This window comes from Spea bombifrons, chromosome 7 (genome assembly GCF_027358695.1).
Source record: "Spea bombifrons isolate aSpeBom1 chromosome 7, aSpeBom1.2.pri, whole genome shotgun sequence".
NCBI lineage: Eukaryota > Metazoa > Chordata > Amphibia > Anura > Pelobatidae > Spea > Spea bombifrons.
Window position 1 is genome coordinate 27,922,718 of NC_071093.1, and position 19,754 is coordinate 27,942,471.

A 19,754-nucleotide genomic window follows, 5' to 3' on the forward strand; every position below is an offset into this window, starting at 1 on the left:
CAGCCGTGGACGACTGTGTGATGTGTAGACAACCTCCGCTGCTGGCCCTTCCGCCGGTGCTTCTCCGTCATAGAAGCCCCTGCGAAAGTGCCAGCAGGGGAGCTTGTCTACCCTCCACCGGCTGGCCCCACTAGACACCAGGGGTGCATTGGTAATTCGGGGGGGGGATTTCTAGAGGGCATAAAGCATATCTGGGGAGCAGAGGGGGATATCTATAAGTAAGGTTCAATATGAATTAAGGGGGGACCTTAAAATGGCTATTGGTTTTCCATATTTCTGTTTATATATAACATATGCTGACTAACTGCATAATAGATACCAAAAATTTTAAAATACATGTATTCTCATTAGGTAAAATACCTACCATTCCACTAATGTGTATTTTTTCTTTAAAATAGCACCAAACTTTTAGGGTGCGGCCTATAATCGGGTGCGGCCTATAATCGGGTGCGGCTTATAATCGAGCCAATACAGTATATATTGTGCATAAAAATCAGTGATGGAACACACCATATAGGGTCAGAAGCAGATTGCCTTACAAAAAGAATACACCAATGAAAGTCATAAACCACACTGATTGCAGCAGTGGTTGTAAGAAGAGTGATCTCAGAGGATAAGTCTGTTGTTAGAACACAATGTATTCAACATACAATATACACCAATAACTGAAACCAACTCAACCGAACAAGCTGAGCAACTTCGACACTCCTGCCAAGCCAGGTAACTGATCCGTTAACTCTGTATAAAGGCTTCTTCACTGCTCTTCTGTTCAGGGCACAAGAACCCAATTGCTGTCTAGGATTTAGTCAGCAATCAGATACGGTTAATGAGGCTGCTCGACATGCAATGAAATCCTAGACATCCTCAGAAAGTCTCCAAAATTCACTCTGCAAAGTGCAGCTGTTCAAGATCAAAGTACGCGTATGAGCTAGTTGTGGAACTGGACACAGGTAATGTGTGTGTGTGGGGGGGATTCATTCATAAAGCACAAATCACAGACTGCGCATGACCAGTGGCAGGATAGATAAAGTATTTTTTCTACATTGAACAATTTTGCACGGATCAAGGTTGATCAATCTTCTACTGTAAGTAAATGCATATTCTGAAGCTTCTTAAGATACTTATCCCAATGGTACATTGACAAACATTGCATAGGATTACCGTATTTACGCGATTATAAGACAACCCCGCCCATATTTGAATATTAATTTAGGAAAAAAAGAAAGCCTGAATATAAGACTACCCTATACGAAAAAAGTTTAACTACTAAATGTTAATTCACATGTAAACTATTTTTTCATATTTAATAAAAACTGATTGAGAAAAACAAATTTTTTTTTGTTTTTATTTCCTTTTATTTGCCAACCTGCCTCCAGTTATGCATTATACCCCTTATATGCAACTCTGCATTTGCTCTGAAAAAAATATTGTCTTATAATCAAGCAAACACGGTATTTAGAACTGTAAAACTTCTGAAAAGCATCACTGCTGCTACTAATCCGCGAGAACTACTATGGCCCGGATGTAAGTTCAGAATCTACTAAATAGAAGGTTGACCCCAAAAACTTTATTATAGAAGCTCCTTTTTATTAATAACTTGACTATTACATTAGCTGCTTGAATACTCAATTTTCCAAACCCAATCACAAGTTTATGTAGACATACCGTTCGTGGATTACGGATGAATATTTTAGATCTCCCAAAAGAATATTCTTCTTTGGGTATTTTCAGGTTATTAAGAAGCACTTCTACGCCATCTCTGGAAAAAAGGAAAAAGAAAAGAAAAAAGGTAATTTTGCAAGTTTGCAACTGTGTAATTCCAGCTAAAAACAAAGTTAGGGTATGCATAGTAGCGTCACTTTTGGCGGGTGTATGTTCCGATATCAATATTTATATAATTGGTCAAGGTGTAATATTGCCGAGGTATGTTGTAGACCCTATGCCCCTCTATTTATTTGCTGCAGAATATTGTTTATTGACAAATCCATAAAAAAAGTAAACTTTAGCTGTAAAAAAAAATATTGGATCGAAAGAGTTCAGATTTTATAAAACTAAACAGTGATTTAGCCGATTTAGTAGAAAACAAGGACATTGATAGCTGTACTAGCATAATTGCAAAAGCTATTTCTAATGATCAATTAGCCTTTTAAACAAACTTGGATTAGCCAACACAACGTGCCATTGGAACACAGGAATGATAGTTGGTGATAAAGGGCTTCTGTACACCTAAGAAGATACTTCAATCAAAAACCAGACATTTCCAGCTACCATAGTAATTTACAACATTAACATCTACACCGTATTTCTGATCCATTTCATGTTATTTTAATGGACAAAATTTGCTTTCCTCTTAAAAACATTTCTACGGGACCCCAACCTTTTGAATGGCAGTGTATATACAGTATATGCACTACTCGTTTTGGGATCTATTTGCTCTTTCACTGTGATAAAAAAGCCTTTCAATTTTTATACAACAACATTAATACAAACAACTGAAGTCGCTGTTTAACTGGTAATCTCTTTACAAATACTTCCCTTTGAAACATCTATTTTTGGTAGTCTAACTGTAGGTAATTGGGACGGCCAGGCCTGTATGTACAGTGGCCATGAAAATTCAAAATAGAGTCCACTCAATACGTGTTTTTGCTGTATGACCAGAGAGAAGTACAATAGAACTCATTCAAACACACCATAATAGTTCTTTAAAATACAGATTTCATAGGAAAAAAATCCCTATGGTTTATGTACTATTGAACTGGCTACTTAGAAGCGCTATGGTTCGTGAAAATACTAAGCAAATACTGCTATGTTGATTACTTACACGGTGAAACAAAGTGAAGTAGGTATGAAAACGATAGGTCTTGTAAAAACCAAGAGATTACTGTGTTTGCTTACGGCATGCATTTCAGTCCAGAGTAAATTCCTAGAGCTTCAGAATATAAACTTTTACCTGTCAACTTTGCACATCCATCAACCAGATAAGATCGAATAGTTATCACAGTTCACTTAATCACTGATGATATTGTAGAGAAGTTGACAATGATCAAGTGAATGAAAGGGACACTCCATTCATGATATGTACTTCCTCCACCTTGAAAATGCATGGCTGAATTCTGCAGAACCCTCTCCCTCAGTTTGCCTTACTCATCACACTTCAGCTCCTAGGCTTGCAGGAGATGTGCTTGACCAAACATCCCCTTGGTTGCTAAAGCACATACCCACTATATTCATGGCCAGCTAGCTAGGTGTAACAAGACTCCCTGAGCGCATGTGCAGGAATCAGCAATGAAGGGTACAGGTTCTACAAGCGGAATGATGCATATCCAAAGACTTACAAAGTACTTAGAAATGCCGTGTTCATTGGTGGGACTGCATAAGACATTAAACTTTCATTTTAATAATAATAAAAAAGTAAAAATAGCAGTTTTTACACAGATAAACATATTTCATTATTTTTGAATAATAACAAAGCTCATGACCTACCTAGCTGGTCCTTTCCAGTGAGGCCATGTCTGCTTACACAGCATCTTGTACCTTTTTAAACAAGGTTCATATGGTTGTCTGAAAGCAAAGCCTGCCCTTCTGACCCGAACATTTTCTAGAAGACCAAGGTAATTGACTTGATGACGCACAAGAGCATCATTAAAAATATGGGCAGCCTTCTTGTCATTCGGTTTGATGCATCTGAAACAGTGTGGTAGCAGTTAGCAAACTGTAAAATTATTTTACAACATATTCTTCTCCAACTAGTAGGTACGGCAAGAAGATAGATTTGATAGATAAAGCAAAATATATATCATCTTGGATTGTGACAAGAATCAGATCAATACAATCTGTAGTTTGTTTAAATTAGATAAACATGCAGAACTGTAGACAAGCAAACAGTACCGTGGTCTTCTATAACCATCAGCTGTCATTATTATTTTTTTTTTTTTTATAAACATACAACTGGCCAATGTCTACCTAATGTAATTGGGATTCTTGGTTTGAAGGTTCTTCATTAGGGTTGAAACCGAAGCCTTAAACTGTGAACCTGCAGTGGGAGGTCTCTTGAGATTAATCTTGGCTGGATTCCCTTCAGGAAACAATTCTTTAATGAGAGAGTGGTTTGCTTTCCACATGGCTTGTGACAAGTCACGATAGAGGAGGTCGTTGTTCTTATCGACAAATCCTTCTACTTGGTACATTACCTGAAAGATGCATAACATTGTTGGAGATGCAAGCAATACATAACACAATTTACAAGATTAAAAATATAAGTTCACTGACAAGTACTACTTTTTTTACCGAAAGGGTATGTATGGATTTGTCATCTGCGATTAAAAGATGCTGAACAAGAATTATTCTGCTTTGATGGAGCCAAGACGGATTTTGTTTGTCCTTTTTTTTAGGCAACACTGACTATAAGCCATGTTCAATAAGCCACACTTCAATATTTATTTAGCAATGTCCCAAATGTACTTTTTTATGGGGAAGAAGTCACTTGTTAGACAACTCACGGCACTAACTTAATATTCTATAATGCTTCAAGATTTGTGAATATGTCCTTAATTACCGCATTGTCAAAACCAGAAGTTTAAAACAAGTTCAGCTTTTATATAGAAATAATTCAGTTATAAATGTTTAATTAGGTGAGCAGTGCTGTACTGGTAAGTTCGTAAGCCAACACATGACGAAGAGACATTGCCCTAAGGCTTGTTCCGAGAGGTACCTTGCCAGCGTAATGCTGGATTCGGAAGCAGCAGTGCGGTAGAGACGTATCGTTCAGGAAACGCGAGCACTTGCTCATTCTGCTCTCAAAATGCTGATGAGTGGCACAGACTTGGTTCAGCTTCTCCAAGAAAGTATCATCCGTAACTGTGCCAGGACGGAGACATTCTTCATCCAGCATGGCTATAATTCCATTCTGATTCTACAGATTGAGTAAGATAAATATTTGTTCTCAATGCATAATTCCTATTACTAAGGCAAAGTGCACACGGCAAGCAGATTAAACTTTTCCACTTTCTATAAGAGAAGGTCCAGGATTACATCAAGAAAACCTTAGAAAGCAGGACAGTTTGTAAGAGCATTCTATTTCAGATGCTTGACTGTACTTTTGTTTGGCTGGCCCTGTAAAATGTGTACATAAATCAGTGTTATCTCCTGGGCCTCTGATTCTAAGCCAGTTTGTGCATGCTTTTACTGCAATTCCATGATCACCCAGCGGGTGTCTACAATAAATTTAAGAAGTATTTACACTGTGGGGCTAACTTACTAAAGTAGATGTTCACGGGAGAGTTTCAACTCCCTTACCTCACAAAGTATAATGTAAGACTCATTGTGAAAGCCTGTTTGGCCCTGTTTAAGGCATTGTTGAATTCAGTGGAATTTCCTTAAAACAGCTTTGTCCCCTAAACTATTTAGTCCTCACGGTGGAGAATATTAGCCAATGTTGGCCTTTCAAGATGCATAGCGGAGTAAGCAAGTCGATACACAAACTATGCTGCCAACTACTACTTTAGCGAAGAAGCGCCTCTAACTCGATTTCTATTCACCATTTATTCTACAAAAATCTGTTTGGTAATCTTTTTGTTGCTTCAGCTTTTGTTTACTGTGGTACCAGACCCATGCAACATTGCTAAAAAAAAAGTGTCCTGTGCATATTAACGCTTTTATTGTGTACTTACATTTTCTATCAAATCGCAAATGACAGCATTATTGAAGTATTCAATATGGGTCCACTCAATGCCCTATTAAGGGAGGAAGGAAAAGAAACAGTTAAATTGCAGAACGCTATAGACAGGAAATGAAACAGTGGTCAAATATCCTATTACATCTCCTGAGGGATGTTTTTACAATGTATCCTCATTCATTAAGCTGCCTGCCTCTTCACATAGACTCTCTCACTGTTGCTGCCGGGACCATTAACACGGCAAAGCAACATACCACTCAACGGGTTTGACACTGAACTGGTTAACATCTAATAAACTCAGAAATGCGGTATCCGTTCATCAATTGCAAAATGGATGCCCCTGAACAACTTCCAGACTTGGTCTTCATTCCATTCCCTGATCTGTATCACATTCCCATGCACTTTAATGGAGCAGAGCCAAACATTTAGGCCGTAAGCTTTAAGGTCACCAGTGCTTTGTATATACTTCTCCAATTTCAAGAACATCAGACACTCCTACTGTTCTGGCTTTAAATGTCAACCTACTGCATGGTTTTTAACATGAGACACAATGCTTAACTGAAAAACAATAATATATTTTTGGATTCAAACAATGCAGGGACTTATGTGGTATTCAATTTGGTGAAGCAAATGACCAATGCCCACAAAGAACAATGTATTCAATTTGGGTGCTGCAAGAGGATGGCGATTGTTCAAGACCACGTGGACAATACTCTGTATGAAGATACATTATTATACATGCAATACTGTAAACGGATACATAAAACATGGAAGGGCAGTAACCAATAAAACAATGAATGGTCTAAATGTATAGTGGGACTCAAATGCATCTAAATTGCCTCAGGCATTTTATTATTGCAGACAAAAAAAAACAAACAGACTTCTGTCTCTATTAACTATTTCGGTAATTTAATACAACAGAACTATTTTGTTCTTTTAGTAGTCACAAACTCTCATCCTATTTTTTTCAATTTTATTACTTAAGGCCATTTTACATGCCGATATATAAATACATGCATGCAAATTTAATTTTTTAAGTGTAATCAAAGTATAGAATTCTTATATTTTTAATTTGCTTACTCCTTGTTTGTCCAGTAATTTTTTGCATACCTCCGGCACTTAATGTGCTCACTATACAATACCACGTGAAATGAGTGACGTATACACTACCTGGTGGCATTCCAGAAATAAAAATGTACGTAAATAATGGTACATATTGCAAAATGGCACAATCTTTACAATTACTTATTATGATTTATTCATTAAATAGTAAATGCATTCTAAAAAGGTGAAATCCGACCGAGTTTCACCAGTACCAAGGACTAATCTGCCACTCCATCTCAATTCACCAATAGTATTTTGCTGATAAAACAGAATATGGCATTTTTAAGTATTTTAAGAGTAGACTTATAAAAACATTTCCTGTTGCAATGAAGGAAAACCTGTTCATTTACATGCAAAGGTCCTTTCGTCTGACACGAGCCTGCATCACTAAAGGCCCGGCTGTCAAGATATGTCACTGATAACCTTGAAAATTTGTTCAAAAACATTAAAGTATTGCATGCAGTATTGAAACCACTTTCTTTAGAAAACAAATAAAATGTACCTGTTCTAGAACTAGGAATCTTGGAACGCGTACAGTTCTTACGGCGAGGAGATTAAGTATTTAGAGTGTTACTCTACACTAGAGCTACTCTAGAACAGAATACAAACACATTTAAGAGCACATTTAAGTCAGACTTTTCCAAAACATCTTCCTAGGACCCTACTCTAGGTATAAGTATTTTCAGAAACAAAACCTTTTTTCTTTTTATTTTAAGCACAATTTCAAGATAGCATTGAAAATAACTCCTGGAGAGGGGCTTTTTTGTTGCACTGGAAGGCCTCTCGCTCTCACACATATTTACCTTTTTAGGAGTTTTGTTATTGGGCATTTAGAGTATTTTGTCATTTGCTATTGCTTCATTTGACCTTTACATATATTTTATCACCTACAAGAACAGTGTATGTTTTGTAAACTACACCATTTTTATTTACATTGCATATTTTATAAGCTCCATTTGCATGTTTTTTCTGATACAAAATCCTGTTTTGGGGCATGAAAAAATAACAGTCTAATACGGACATTTGAATCCCATAACAATACACATTTCCACGTATTAATATGTACAGTCTAGAGACAAAGCTTAAGCTTGCAATTATTAAAGTTCTTATTTCATCCAATATTAAAGATGAATCTAGAAGCTAATCCAGTAGTATTGGATGGGATGTAACACAAAATCGAGGGATGTCTTGCTGTTCTCAACACCTCTAGAAACTCCTGGCATAAGGTCCCTTTTATAATTTTGACTACATTTACTCCCAAAGCCCCAGAGATGCTAGATAAATCAGCGGCTGGTTCCTGAGCTGCCCCAGCTGCTACAAAATATATTTAAATATCTCCTATTCGTTTGTCTGTGTAAATGATTAATGACCTGTAGTTGGAATAACAGCTTGGTGGCCAAGTCCTGTCACATGACCATCTGCTTTCCTGAAAATTTCCTGAAATTTTATTGAAATTTGTAAATGGCGTTGTATTACCTCCTTACCAGAAATATATTGTCATACATTTCTACGTAGACTATACTGTTTTCATCTAGGACTTTAATATCATCCATATTCATTAACATGCTTTTTGAATAGTTAACGGGCTCTTTGAATAGTCACTCAATATTTTAGTAGAGAAAGGATGAGAGAATTCTTACTGAACATTATAGAAAGAATATAAATTGGGTATTACCATATTAACTTGCAAAATGCAAAAGATCACATAAAAAAGAAATTACATCCTGATGGGCTCATCAATTCTACATAAGAAATCAAGCACCCAAAAAGGTGCACTGTAAAAAGTGTTCAGACAGGAATTGTATGTTTTGCAGTATGAAGTAACAGTTTAAATTACAACCATTTAAAACATACATGTTATAGATATTATGCATTTCTAGACAATGACGTAAGCTATAAAAATGGCCTTAAGTACTGCACTCCCTCAACCACTTAATGAGTCATTAAAGTATGCCAGGCAAATATACGATCATCGTGTAAGCTTAGCTGCCAGATGGGCTTCCGGGTAGTTTTATGCCAAGTCCTTGTTTCATTTATGAAAACAAGTTCTTCCTGAATCTGTAAAAATGTGAATACAGGGCTGGTTCATAGATGTGCTAGCTTATTAGGAACTGCTTTGGGCCCTTACTGGTCCATGAAGGTCAGACTTAAGAATGTGACATCATCATATTACATCACTTAAACACATTTTATAAAGTCTATTGCAAAAAAAAAAAAATCCTAACCATCTGTATTATAATTAAATTCACAAAATGTTTCATTATTATTTAGGTTTTATCTACTTGAAGTGAAAACTCAAATGTTATTGTAGGAAGTTTAATATTCAAGCTAATAACCTTGCACTCTTCCCCCCCCCCACATACTACAGGTTTATAACCATTTAAAAATGCCATATGGTTAGGCATTCTAATGAAACATCTGCATTAAATGTGTTAAATCTCTTCCATATTTCTTGGAATAAAAAATCTGCTTTAGATGTTCTCTTTTTAACGTGAAATAAAAAGTAATTTGTCATGCTTGGACCCATTGCAAAATAGCTATAGGTTGTACAGGAAGGTAAAAAACTAGCTGAAAAACAGAAGAAATAAAACTGCTCCAGAATCCATATATCTAGTAAACTTGGGTGCCGGCCAACACTTTGTGTTCGTGAGAAAAAAAAAAATCTTCGTATTCCACGAATATTCGCCTGTTCCTATGTGCGAATATTTGTGTACATTCTTCAGATTCATTTTTCTCCATTTTTTGCCATTTTTCAATACGGGGTTAATGCGGTACGCACTACGCAGCAGCTTGGCGCCAGGATTTTAAAAGTCTGTACAAGTTACTCTATTGGTCGCCGGCAGGGGCCTCCTCTGCCATCAACAAATGAAGTGCACCTGAACATCGCTGGTACAGACCTTTAACTCTTGGAGCGGGGAGACCAGTGGTCTCATCCGGCCAAGCTGCTGCATGACCCTTTAACTCCCGACGGCGAACCTATGGATTTCAGCTCCCGTTAACCCCTGCGATGCTGCGTAGATAAGGTAGGCTAGATGTCTTAATCTTTGTACACGTTTTGCCGCCACCATGTTCATCTTCATGTTTCGCCCGACTAAGAATGCACAAGTCTAGTATCTAGTATGGATACACAAACAGTACTGACAACTACTGTGCAAGTTTCAGAATACATAGGATGGCACAATGTATGACAGCAACACCACTATTCTGAAAAGGTTTTAGGCTCTTCGAATATGAGAAATGTGGTTGGCAAAAATATACATTTAATTTTCCTGCAGCATGTTACCTTTTAGGAACATATAAAAAGTAAAACAATCAGATATATATGAATGCCATCCATACTTCATTTGGAAGCCCATTTGTTCACAAAACACCAACAATAACAGTTTTGAATTCTTGTTAAAAATCAATAAGTTTGGTATGTCTGATCATTTCGTTTAGCAATGCAGTGACAGTAATATATTGGACCATCAAAGGTTACTGAGGACTAGTCACACGTTCTGGGGGCACTGTAAAATGGACAATTCTGCGCCTGACAGCAGGACAGTCCCATTACATTGCTTTATGGTTACCACTTTGCCAAGCAAAAATTCAACAGGGGTCAAGTTAATAAAAATTCTAGTGCAAAGAAGCATAGAAGTTAGAGTCTGGCAGGCCATATTTGACTCCTCCGGAACCACGTTTGACATAACAAAGTCTAAATATTACTTCAATTGATAGCTATAAGGTGCCGAGATAATAACATTAAGCACGTTACCTCACGAATGTATTCTTCTTGCTCCTCCTTAAGCGTTAGCTCAATGAAGATCTGCTGCAGCTTCTCATTACAATAGTTTATGATAAACTGTTCAAAGCTGTTTTCCTAGAAACATATCAGAGAGACAGTTAATCCCAATTCCCTACAACACAAAATCTTTTAAACATTTTACTCCCTTATTAGCCAATCAGATTAATGATTTTGGTTCATAAATATATAGATCAAATTTGCTACTACAAGAATGTTTAGTCCTAGGTAATATCTACTGATATAGATAAGATCCATTTAATTCTCTAAGCGAGTCATAGTTTTCAATCTGTGAATTTAGTGGCTAAAATATTTTGTGATTCCGTCTGCTCAGCCTTCTTTCCTTTTAATGGGTTGCATGTATGTGACCTCACAGGGCCAGCTTCAAACACTGCTTCTGGGGCCATACTTTAGAAGTTCTCTTAACATTAAAAGGTACTTAATATAGGGTTTTCTATCTTAGCAGCACATTTCATGTTGCTGCCAACCATTTCAAACAAGTTTTTCTTTTAATGTTTTTTTTTCTCCTAAATTATTCCATGCAAAAAAAAAAAAAGTATACAAATGAACATACTGTGCAAGGCTGCTGTCTGAATACATGTGCAGACAAGAACTTTTCTAACTTCACATAATACTTTAGATACAAAATACTACATAAACATTTATATGGATGGTAGGATATTTAAGCAGAGCTTAGCATTACTGTACATTAAAAGCCACCGCAAAATAAAACCATTTATGGAAACAGAAACTAAGCCTGGAAACACACAGCTCATCAAGAGCGGCCAAAAAAAAAAAAAAAAAGTACATAAAGTACATAAGGAAGAAAGCAGAAGTTAAACTAAAGAGGTCTCGTTCTAAACAATGCATCAAAAGTTCAGCTAGCATTAGAACTCACTGAAGCTGGTTTAGTTTACACGAAGCATGCAAAGAACGCTCACTGCATCGAATGTGATACTTACGGAGTTCTGGGTAAAAAGCGGAAATCCACAAAAAGTACAGTCAGTACAGTCAGTTCAAAGATACTGAGCAGTAATAAAGAAACAACCATATCTAGCCATTACAGTGTGGAGACCAGGCATACAGAAGTCAATAATGAAATCAAATTAAAATAATGCATGGGCAAACACGGGTTGGAGTTTAGGTCAAAAGTGCGAAACCCCTGATTACATGACGCCAATTTGTCGGCAAAAGGTACTTTACAGGGTGGGATGAAATTGCTATAAAAAGCCAATGCGTAGTAAAATGGCAAAATAAAGATATGATGTCATGGACTATGGTATTGTGGTGTTAGTTTACTGTAGTATAATATATATATATATTACGGAAATGTTGAAAAACTAAAATACGCCGATATGCTTAATAAAAAAAGCAATGGTGGGAAAATTAGAAAGATATGTGAAATATCTAAGGCCCTGCCCTTCCCAACCCTTGAACAGTTGAATTTGTTTTCCATTATGTGCTTCTGACATTCTAATGTTGGAAACATTTGTTTACAGAGAGATGGATGGATCAAGACATCAAAATTTGATCCAAAACCACTAAAAAATCCAGCTACTTTTTAAATGCCAAATGTATAACACTTAAAAAAGCAGTAACTTACAGAACATCTTCAAAACATGAAATCTATCCACAGTTTTGCTAATCCATTGAGAGTTCATCGTCAATATAACTGAAAATGGCCTAAACCATAATTGATCATTTTTACTTTTCCGTATGTGTTATACATTTTTATTAGGTAGCTAAGAGGTTTGTTTCCCAAAGCAGGCAGACTAATTACACACATTGATCTATGAAGAAAGTAAAAATAACTAGGGGGTTTTTGTTGGTGTCCTCTCACTCACCTGCTCAATTATCTCAATTCAATATAAAATACCCCTGTCTGGGGAAAAGCCCAGTAATAAAGCTGCCCTAAAAGGCACAGTAGCCTTGTTCTATACGTGTTAAACACAATAACTATAGCAAACAACAAAAAGAACCAGTCGTGGTCCCAATGTTGCCTAAAGTCCTTTTTACCAAGAGATTTTTTTTTTAATTTCAAGTAAAATATTCAAGGGTCATTTTACAATAAATTTCTGTTTAAAATCCTTTTACACGTGTCACTTAATTTGATCGCTAATATTTTGGTTTATTTTATGATCCAAAATAATGTATTTTATTGTATGTATTGTAAATGAAGTGACCATGTTTCAGGAGGGTTATGGAGCCCCTGCCATCTACTGTTGTCAGCTGTGATGAAGCACTGAGAAGTAAGCAACAAAAGCTGGTCTTGTTCTTAGTTTACAGGGAAAAAGATGATGTTGTACTTGTTGTCATCTGCCTTGCTCAGCACAGTTGAAGAATCATTTATGCTGACATACGCCTGCTGCCTCCACTTCACCCTACACACATTCATTTCAGCAAGTATGCACACACAGCTAATTCTAGCAGGACCGGAGCCAGAACTTAGTCACACGGCTAAATTAAAGAGGAAAGGCAGATAGGAGGAAATAAGATACCCCCACTGAATCACAGAGTATAGAGTGAATATCTGCTTTCTTAAATTTATTTTGGAGGGTCTAGTACTTCTCAATGAAAGGGCTCCAGGTTCAAAGCTTTTAGCATTAATTATTAACGTTACTAAGAGTTTTAGTAGTGGCAAAACTAGTTTAATCATCAAAATCTTAAGTTATACTTAACGCATATGTAAATGTACTTAACACATGTATATGTGAAAGATCGGGAAAGACAAAGATCTATACATATATATATAGCTTGCAGGAGAGAAGAGAGGGATCGAAAGGAATACATTGATTTACCAAACACTGGAAGAGTTTATTTAAAAAAAAATGAGAAATGTTAGGAGGTCATGATCTAAAAGCTAGAGAGTAAGAGGCTAAATGTAATGTAAAGAAGTTATACTTTACTGAGAGGGTGGCTGATAAGTGGAACAGCCACCTGGCAGAAGCGGTGGAGACTAATATAGTAAGGGATTTTAAACATGGATGCATTTCTAGAAGGCTACAGGACTGCGCGTGGGATGGTCATTATATAGTTATAGGCGCCTGGAGAACAGCCTACTTACTAAGAAAGGTCTGAACTCCAAACATACATAAAAAGGTGTAATGACCTATATCTTTATTTCTCCAAGCACGGTGGTTTCTTAAATATGGCAAATAAGTCAGCCAGAATATATTTTTGTGATATATCAAACAGATATAAATATGCACACACAAAAGAAAGAGATAAGAATAGGAGAAACAATAAACAAATAGGAGGCATCATGATTTGCCAGTAGTGATTATATGGGCATTTGCGTACACTCTCTGATAGACTCGGGTGCTCATTGCAGCAAAAAGGAAAGGCACTTGGCACTTTCAGAAGCAAAGGAAACTGCAATGGTCATTGCTACGTCTTTCATTTCAAATTCAAACAAGCAGGTATTTCATTTAGTCACTTTCTGCTGGCCGTTACAGAATCTGGTGGAGAATGCAGATCTTAGTAATATATATATATTCTTAGTATTCATGATTCAGCAATAACCACTCGCAGTCCTTAATTGCGCAGTTTTGCAGAAAGTGGTCTTACCTCAAAAATCTCAAAACCATAAATATCCAGAACACCCATCACCTTCTTCCTTACTTTACTTTGTGCCTTGCAAAATAAAAAAATGTTTATATTAGAAACAGATGCCAAAACACAAACTTTGTAACAAATTTAAACTTGCCATCTCAAAGGAAAAAAAGCAAGTGCTCGGCATTTATTTGCCCGCTATTTTACGCTTGTTCCAAACTAGTATTGGCCTCAAATTCAGAGCTTAAAACCCACTGTCTGCTTAATATCTGCCTAAATGTACAAGGGATCAAATCCTGGCCCTGTATTGTTGATTGTTCACATAAAGTACAAGATATTTCCACAATAAAATATGTTGGGTTTTTTTTTGATACTGAACTGATGGCTTCTCCAGCCATGAACATCTGAGATGCAGAGGCAGCTAATATACGTTAATACAATCTGCAAAATAAAGGCCGATGCATACATTTCAGTTATTTACAACACTTCAGTGGGTTTTGCAGAACTGTTACAATAGGAAAATGATCATTAAAAATGACAAGGAACATTTTGACACGAATATAAGGTTTGTTTCCTATTCAGAGGCATAAAACAGAACATTAAAATGGTTATAGTGACTTGGAAAGGATAATCAAATAACTACTGGTACCTTTATGCTCTCATTTATTCTTTGGACAAGCCATGAAAACAACCTGCTGTACATGTTCTTAGCCAGAGCATCACGTGCGTAGTAGGCCTGTGTGTCAGGAACAATAAATTAGCATGAATGTGTAAAACATGTTCTACAGGTTTCTCAGTACAGACCAACATAAAGCTGTTCATTTCAACAGTGAAATAGCATTTTGTTCTGGGCAAGAAAGGAAGCACAATCCAATGCGTCATAAGCTCATATCAGGCTCTAAAGAGTTGAAAACAAATATATCTTTCCCCATCTTTAATTATGACCCCTATCAATTAAAATAAGAATTGTATCCTGGTAGGGGTTGTGGAAATGAACAATGTATTCACTTAACACACAACAGAATAGGGACTTTCTTAGAGCGGAAGAAATAGGACGACAGTCTCCAGATTGTTTTTTATATTTTTTTCTTTTGCTGTGAACAGCTCACTCATTACAAACGGTTACTTGTTTGAGTCCCAGAAAGAATACATTCAACGACAATGACTCCTTTAACAAAAATGCTTGGGCTTTTAAAATTTGAAAAGAAAATGTGCATATTTTTGTTAAAGACACCATTCCTGTTTTTCTTCTTCAAACACCAAAGTAATGCCAGTTATCTGTTGGGATAGATTCATATAAAAAAAACATTACTAACAAAAACATGTTCACTACAAAGATGGTCACTGCTGCCATCTACTGATCCGGCTTTGCACCGGAGATCCATTTTACACTTTAACAAAGACTCACCTGAGCAACATTAAGCGTTGTGGATACTTTTTCCTGTTTGGCTTCCACAGTCCGGAAACTAAATGCTCTTTCTAGCACGGTTTGCTCGATGCCCATCAACTCGCAAATCTCTTTCAGCTCTATAAATCAGGGTTAACAAAATCTTAAAGCCATGCCCATTATCAAGACATATTTCAGATGGATCACACAAGGTATAGTCAGATTTATCTTCGACTTGGGCACAAACTCTGATAATAAAATGGCCTTTCCATCAGAAGTTATGTGGTGCCTTTTTTTTTTTTTTTTTTATTTCATTTCCCTCTCACATTTTTTGTGACCATGCTACAACTTCTGACAGAAAGGCACAGAGTTGGGGAGGAAAGGTAGGCAATCCCTGACTGGGGCGAAAAGACCACCAGTCAATTACTCATGCTGTCCCTTTGTTGTTGACCATGGCCGTCAATCAATAAATGAACAAGGCAAAACAAATATTGATCATAATGTTGCATCAAGTATTTAGTAAAACATCTGTGATATCATCATGGTCCTTTAAGTCATATTTACATTGGCTAGAGTTCTAGGAAAAATAAAGGTACCACTCCAGTCTCAAAGAGATAGCTTGTGAAACATCTACATTGCCATCTGTGAAGCACATGATCCTTGAGTATCCTCTCAGTATGTTTTTTACCCATACAGAGTTCAATAGCGAGAACCAGTCTATTCTAGTACGTAAAGAGACGTTTATGCCAGAGAACATTGCTAAACACTAATCACAACAATGTGGAGACAAGACTTGCAGTGCAGACATACTTTTGAGTACATATTCCATGCGAAAAATAGTCAAAAGCAAACGTCTGCAAACCAGGTACACAAATCAAGTTTTGAGAAACAGGGCCAAGTAAAAAAAAATCTGAAGAAACTGCAATGTGGACATTAATTTGTAATAGCTACGAACTTCATGAGGAAGAAAATGTGTCCATAACACACCAGCTATAATGTGATTGAATATATTTATTCAGGTAGATTATGGTGTGTGCTATCGGTTTCTCAGTGTAATCAGACAGATTTGGAAAAGCTCTATTAGCAGACGGGGCAGTCCTTGCATAACAAATGACTTCCTTGTCCTAAACTCACCTCCTTTCTCCTCACTTCCCCTCCAAAGGCTGCCTGAGCCAGCTTCCTCTGAAGCAATGGAGCAACTTAATGCTGAGGAAAAGTCATGTGAATTCTATGGCATTAACATTACAGCTACCATTGGCTCTGCATCTAAAACATGTGCAACATTCCACAGGGGCTGAAATGTCAAGTTTGTTTTGATACCTGCTAAAAAGTGAATAAACTCTCCTGAACCTCAGTAACAATCCTTGGTGTGCTCATTTAGTGTGTGTGCGTGTGTACAATATATTTGTTTTACCCTCTTATGCTAATAGCAGCAAAGGTTAGGGCCTTTTGCGTGTAGCTGAACAGACATTGACACCTGCGATCTCCACATATGTTCAGCCTCACTGTGTCCTAAACTGTACTAATGGAGACAACTAACACAAGAGTCATATCGACCATTTTGAATTTTACCATTTTTATCTTTGACTTTACTTTCGTCCAGGCCATTGACTCGAGATTCTGGCTTAAACTCAATATTTCCCAGTTTTAGTACTGCAGCCACTATTGCCAGGACAGACTGTGTTTCATGGTCCAAAAACCCAACTATCTGCATAGCATTCTGAAAGGAAAAAAAAGAGACCATTATCAATGTTAACATCAGTATAATAATCTCCAGAGGGTTTTTTTCTCATTTGGAAACAAATCTAATTGCCACACTCTCTTGGACACACACACACACACACACACACACACACACACACACACACACACAGTCTCTCAGAAAAAGTGCAGCCCTGCTTTATTCTGACAAGGTGTAGTATTTCCACAACAAACGGGCTCCATCCTGTTGAGGAAATAGAAAGAACAAACAGAGAACATGGAGACAGTGGAGACATGGAGGCGGTAGGGAGCCATTGTGAGAGAGCATCCAAGAAAGAGAGAAAGAGTGCGCACGTGAGAGAATAAAAGTGTGCATGTATGTGTAAGTGTGCGAGAGAGAGGGCACCAAAAGAAAACATTCCGAGCTTTCTGCTTCATTTTCATTTGTTTCTTTGGGGTTCTTCCTTGTTTTTAGACAATCATACAAACTGACAAATGTAACATTTGTAAAATAAATAAATAAAATAGCACTAATCCGAATGCATACGTCTACCATTAAGAGTAAAGTTCTATAAATATTCCTTATCAGAAAAATGAGAAGAGCTGGAATTTGGACATTTACCCTGACGGTTCTGAAATTCGATGCATCGTCGATGCCATTCACTTTTGCAGAGTCCAGACTTAAGTAGTTGTATTTGCTGAAGTCACGCTCAAGCTTAAGTTTATCTGTAAAAATTTAAATAATATGTTAAAGAATAGAAATACATTTAGGAATGATTTAAACCACCATCTTGTGTACATTTTTCCTGTCTCCACTCAGGTCCTGATCCATTGTACTAGGCAGTTACCTTGGGTAAGCCCACCGAATGATGCAAATAAGATGCTACATTATTGTTTATAATGAAATTACTGCAAATACGCTAAACTTTCAGAAACATGGTTATATTGACTTAGTGTTTTTAATGCTTTGTAGATAAATCAGGACAGCGTTTGAGTTCCGTAGATAATTTCTAAAGTATCTGATCTAAAAAAAAAAAACAAAAAACAAAGCTATCTAGTTGGCTGATCAGAAGCAACTTTTGGAAACATGTATGTCAAAACACTGGCCTTTTGATGTAAGCAAACAAATATATATATAAAACAAAAAAGGACCACATCCCACTTACCAAGGAGATCATCTGAAGCACCAGACAGCATCTGATAAAATATATGGAAATTTCTTTCTCCTCTTGGTTGCTTCACCACTCTGGACTTTTCCAATAGATCTTATGGAGGAAGAATATTTCATTTACATTCACAAGGAATGAAAACACAATTTGCAGAGATTACATAATCTTAATTGTTGGGGGGGGTTCTGTTAATAGACCAATTTTGTTTTAGTTTAGCTTAAAAAAACAACATTTTCACTTTTAAGATGAATAAAAGTATTGTATGTTTCCGGTAATTATTGAAATTCCTTGGAACACTAACTAGCAGTTATAAAAAAATGTAAACTTTAGAATGTTGCCCATGTGTGGTCATTTAGAATAGTCTACTACCCCTGTAACTGATGGAAGGCCACAGAACAGACAATTTATTTAGATGAAAACAAAGATCAAAACATGAAGCTTTGCTCTAGTTCTCCTGTGCCTAAAGGGCATAGCCTGCGTAAAAGCGGGTTAGAAAAGAGTAAACTAGCGTATTATGCCATAGTTTTCTACTCACCAGTCTACCTATGCCAGAAAATAGGCATAAAAATCCATAGGGACCTGCCTCTTTCTCAAGAGACAGCTCTGGGCAATTAATAAGAACATTTGAAATACCACAAATGAGAAATATATCTATATTATGTCACTGCTGCACCAAGATCCAGGTGGCCACATGTAGCATAACAAATCAAAATGGCTCCTAACAAAGTACATAGACTTGTCCAGCTATGGTTTACATGCACAAACAAATGAAACATAATATTAAACAAGTGAGCTCAGTTTCTTTTTATGTGAGAAACCCCCTCATTAATGGCAAGTGCATCTCACCCTCTCATTTTTCAACAAGAAGTATATTGGAAAGTAAGGATTATCATGCTGAAAAGCTTTAGGGCATGTTACAGCTCTTTTGCTTGTTCTCTTCAAAACAGTCATTGACAGGTAGGTTTAAACCCAGACAGAAGCACAAAGGGTTAATTAATATTTCATTACAAGCACATGTAGTTTCTTTGTGCCACTCTAGTATGGCAATTATGTTACTAAAAACGCTAATCCAAAGTGGTTTGTATCAACGGTCACGTTGCGCGAACAAAAGACCACTAAGCCCACTAAACCGAAAAACACATGCTTCACTACAAATGGATCAGGTCATGAACTATACAGCTTATTTACTGCTCACACAATCAGCAAATTAATGCATACAGAACCACAGCTGCTACAACACTTTTGTGTGTGTGTCAATGTATTTTTGATCGCCACCCCCCCCCCCCCCCAAAAAAAGTTACTGGAGTTAATGTAGAGAACATATAATGCGTTACATGGACCAGCATATGCATGCGCTTATATCCATGGTGTTCGATTAACTAAACA

General features: G+C 36.8%; 1 protein-coding gene across 6 annotated transcripts in view; it reads right to left on the reverse strand.

Annotated features, from left to right (window-relative positions):
• Positions 1 to 19,754, reverse strand: part of MYO1B (myosin IB) — an 83,929-nt gene that overhangs the window by 17,578 nt on the left and 46,597 nt on the right. For all 6 annotated transcript variants that reach the window (XM_053471845.1, XM_053471840.1, XM_053471846.1 and 3 more), the window contains exons 8-19: positions 18,366 to 18,464; positions 17,822 to 17,925; positions 17,071 to 17,218; positions 15,520 to 15,638; positions 14,761 to 14,847; positions 14,127 to 14,192; positions 10,533 to 10,637; positions 5,670 to 5,732; positions 4,712 to 4,912; positions 3,964 to 4,190; positions 3,484 to 3,684; positions 1,666 to 1,759 (exon numbers count right to left, since the gene is read on the reverse strand). In XM_053471845.1, the coding sequence (XP_053327820.1) occupies positions 1,666 to 1,759; positions 3,484 to 3,684; positions 3,964 to 4,190; positions 4,712 to 4,912; positions 5,670 to 5,732; positions 10,533 to 10,637; positions 14,127 to 14,192; positions 14,761 to 14,847; positions 15,520 to 15,638; positions 17,071 to 17,218; positions 17,822 to 17,925; positions 18,366 to 18,464 (1,514 nt within the window). The remainder of the gene's footprint in view (positions 1 to 1,665; positions 1,760 to 3,483; positions 3,685 to 3,963; positions 4,191 to 4,711; positions 4,913 to 5,669; positions 5,733 to 10,532; positions 10,638 to 14,126; positions 14,193 to 14,760; positions 14,848 to 15,519; positions 15,639 to 17,070; positions 17,219 to 17,821; positions 17,926 to 18,365; positions 18,465 to 19,754) is intronic.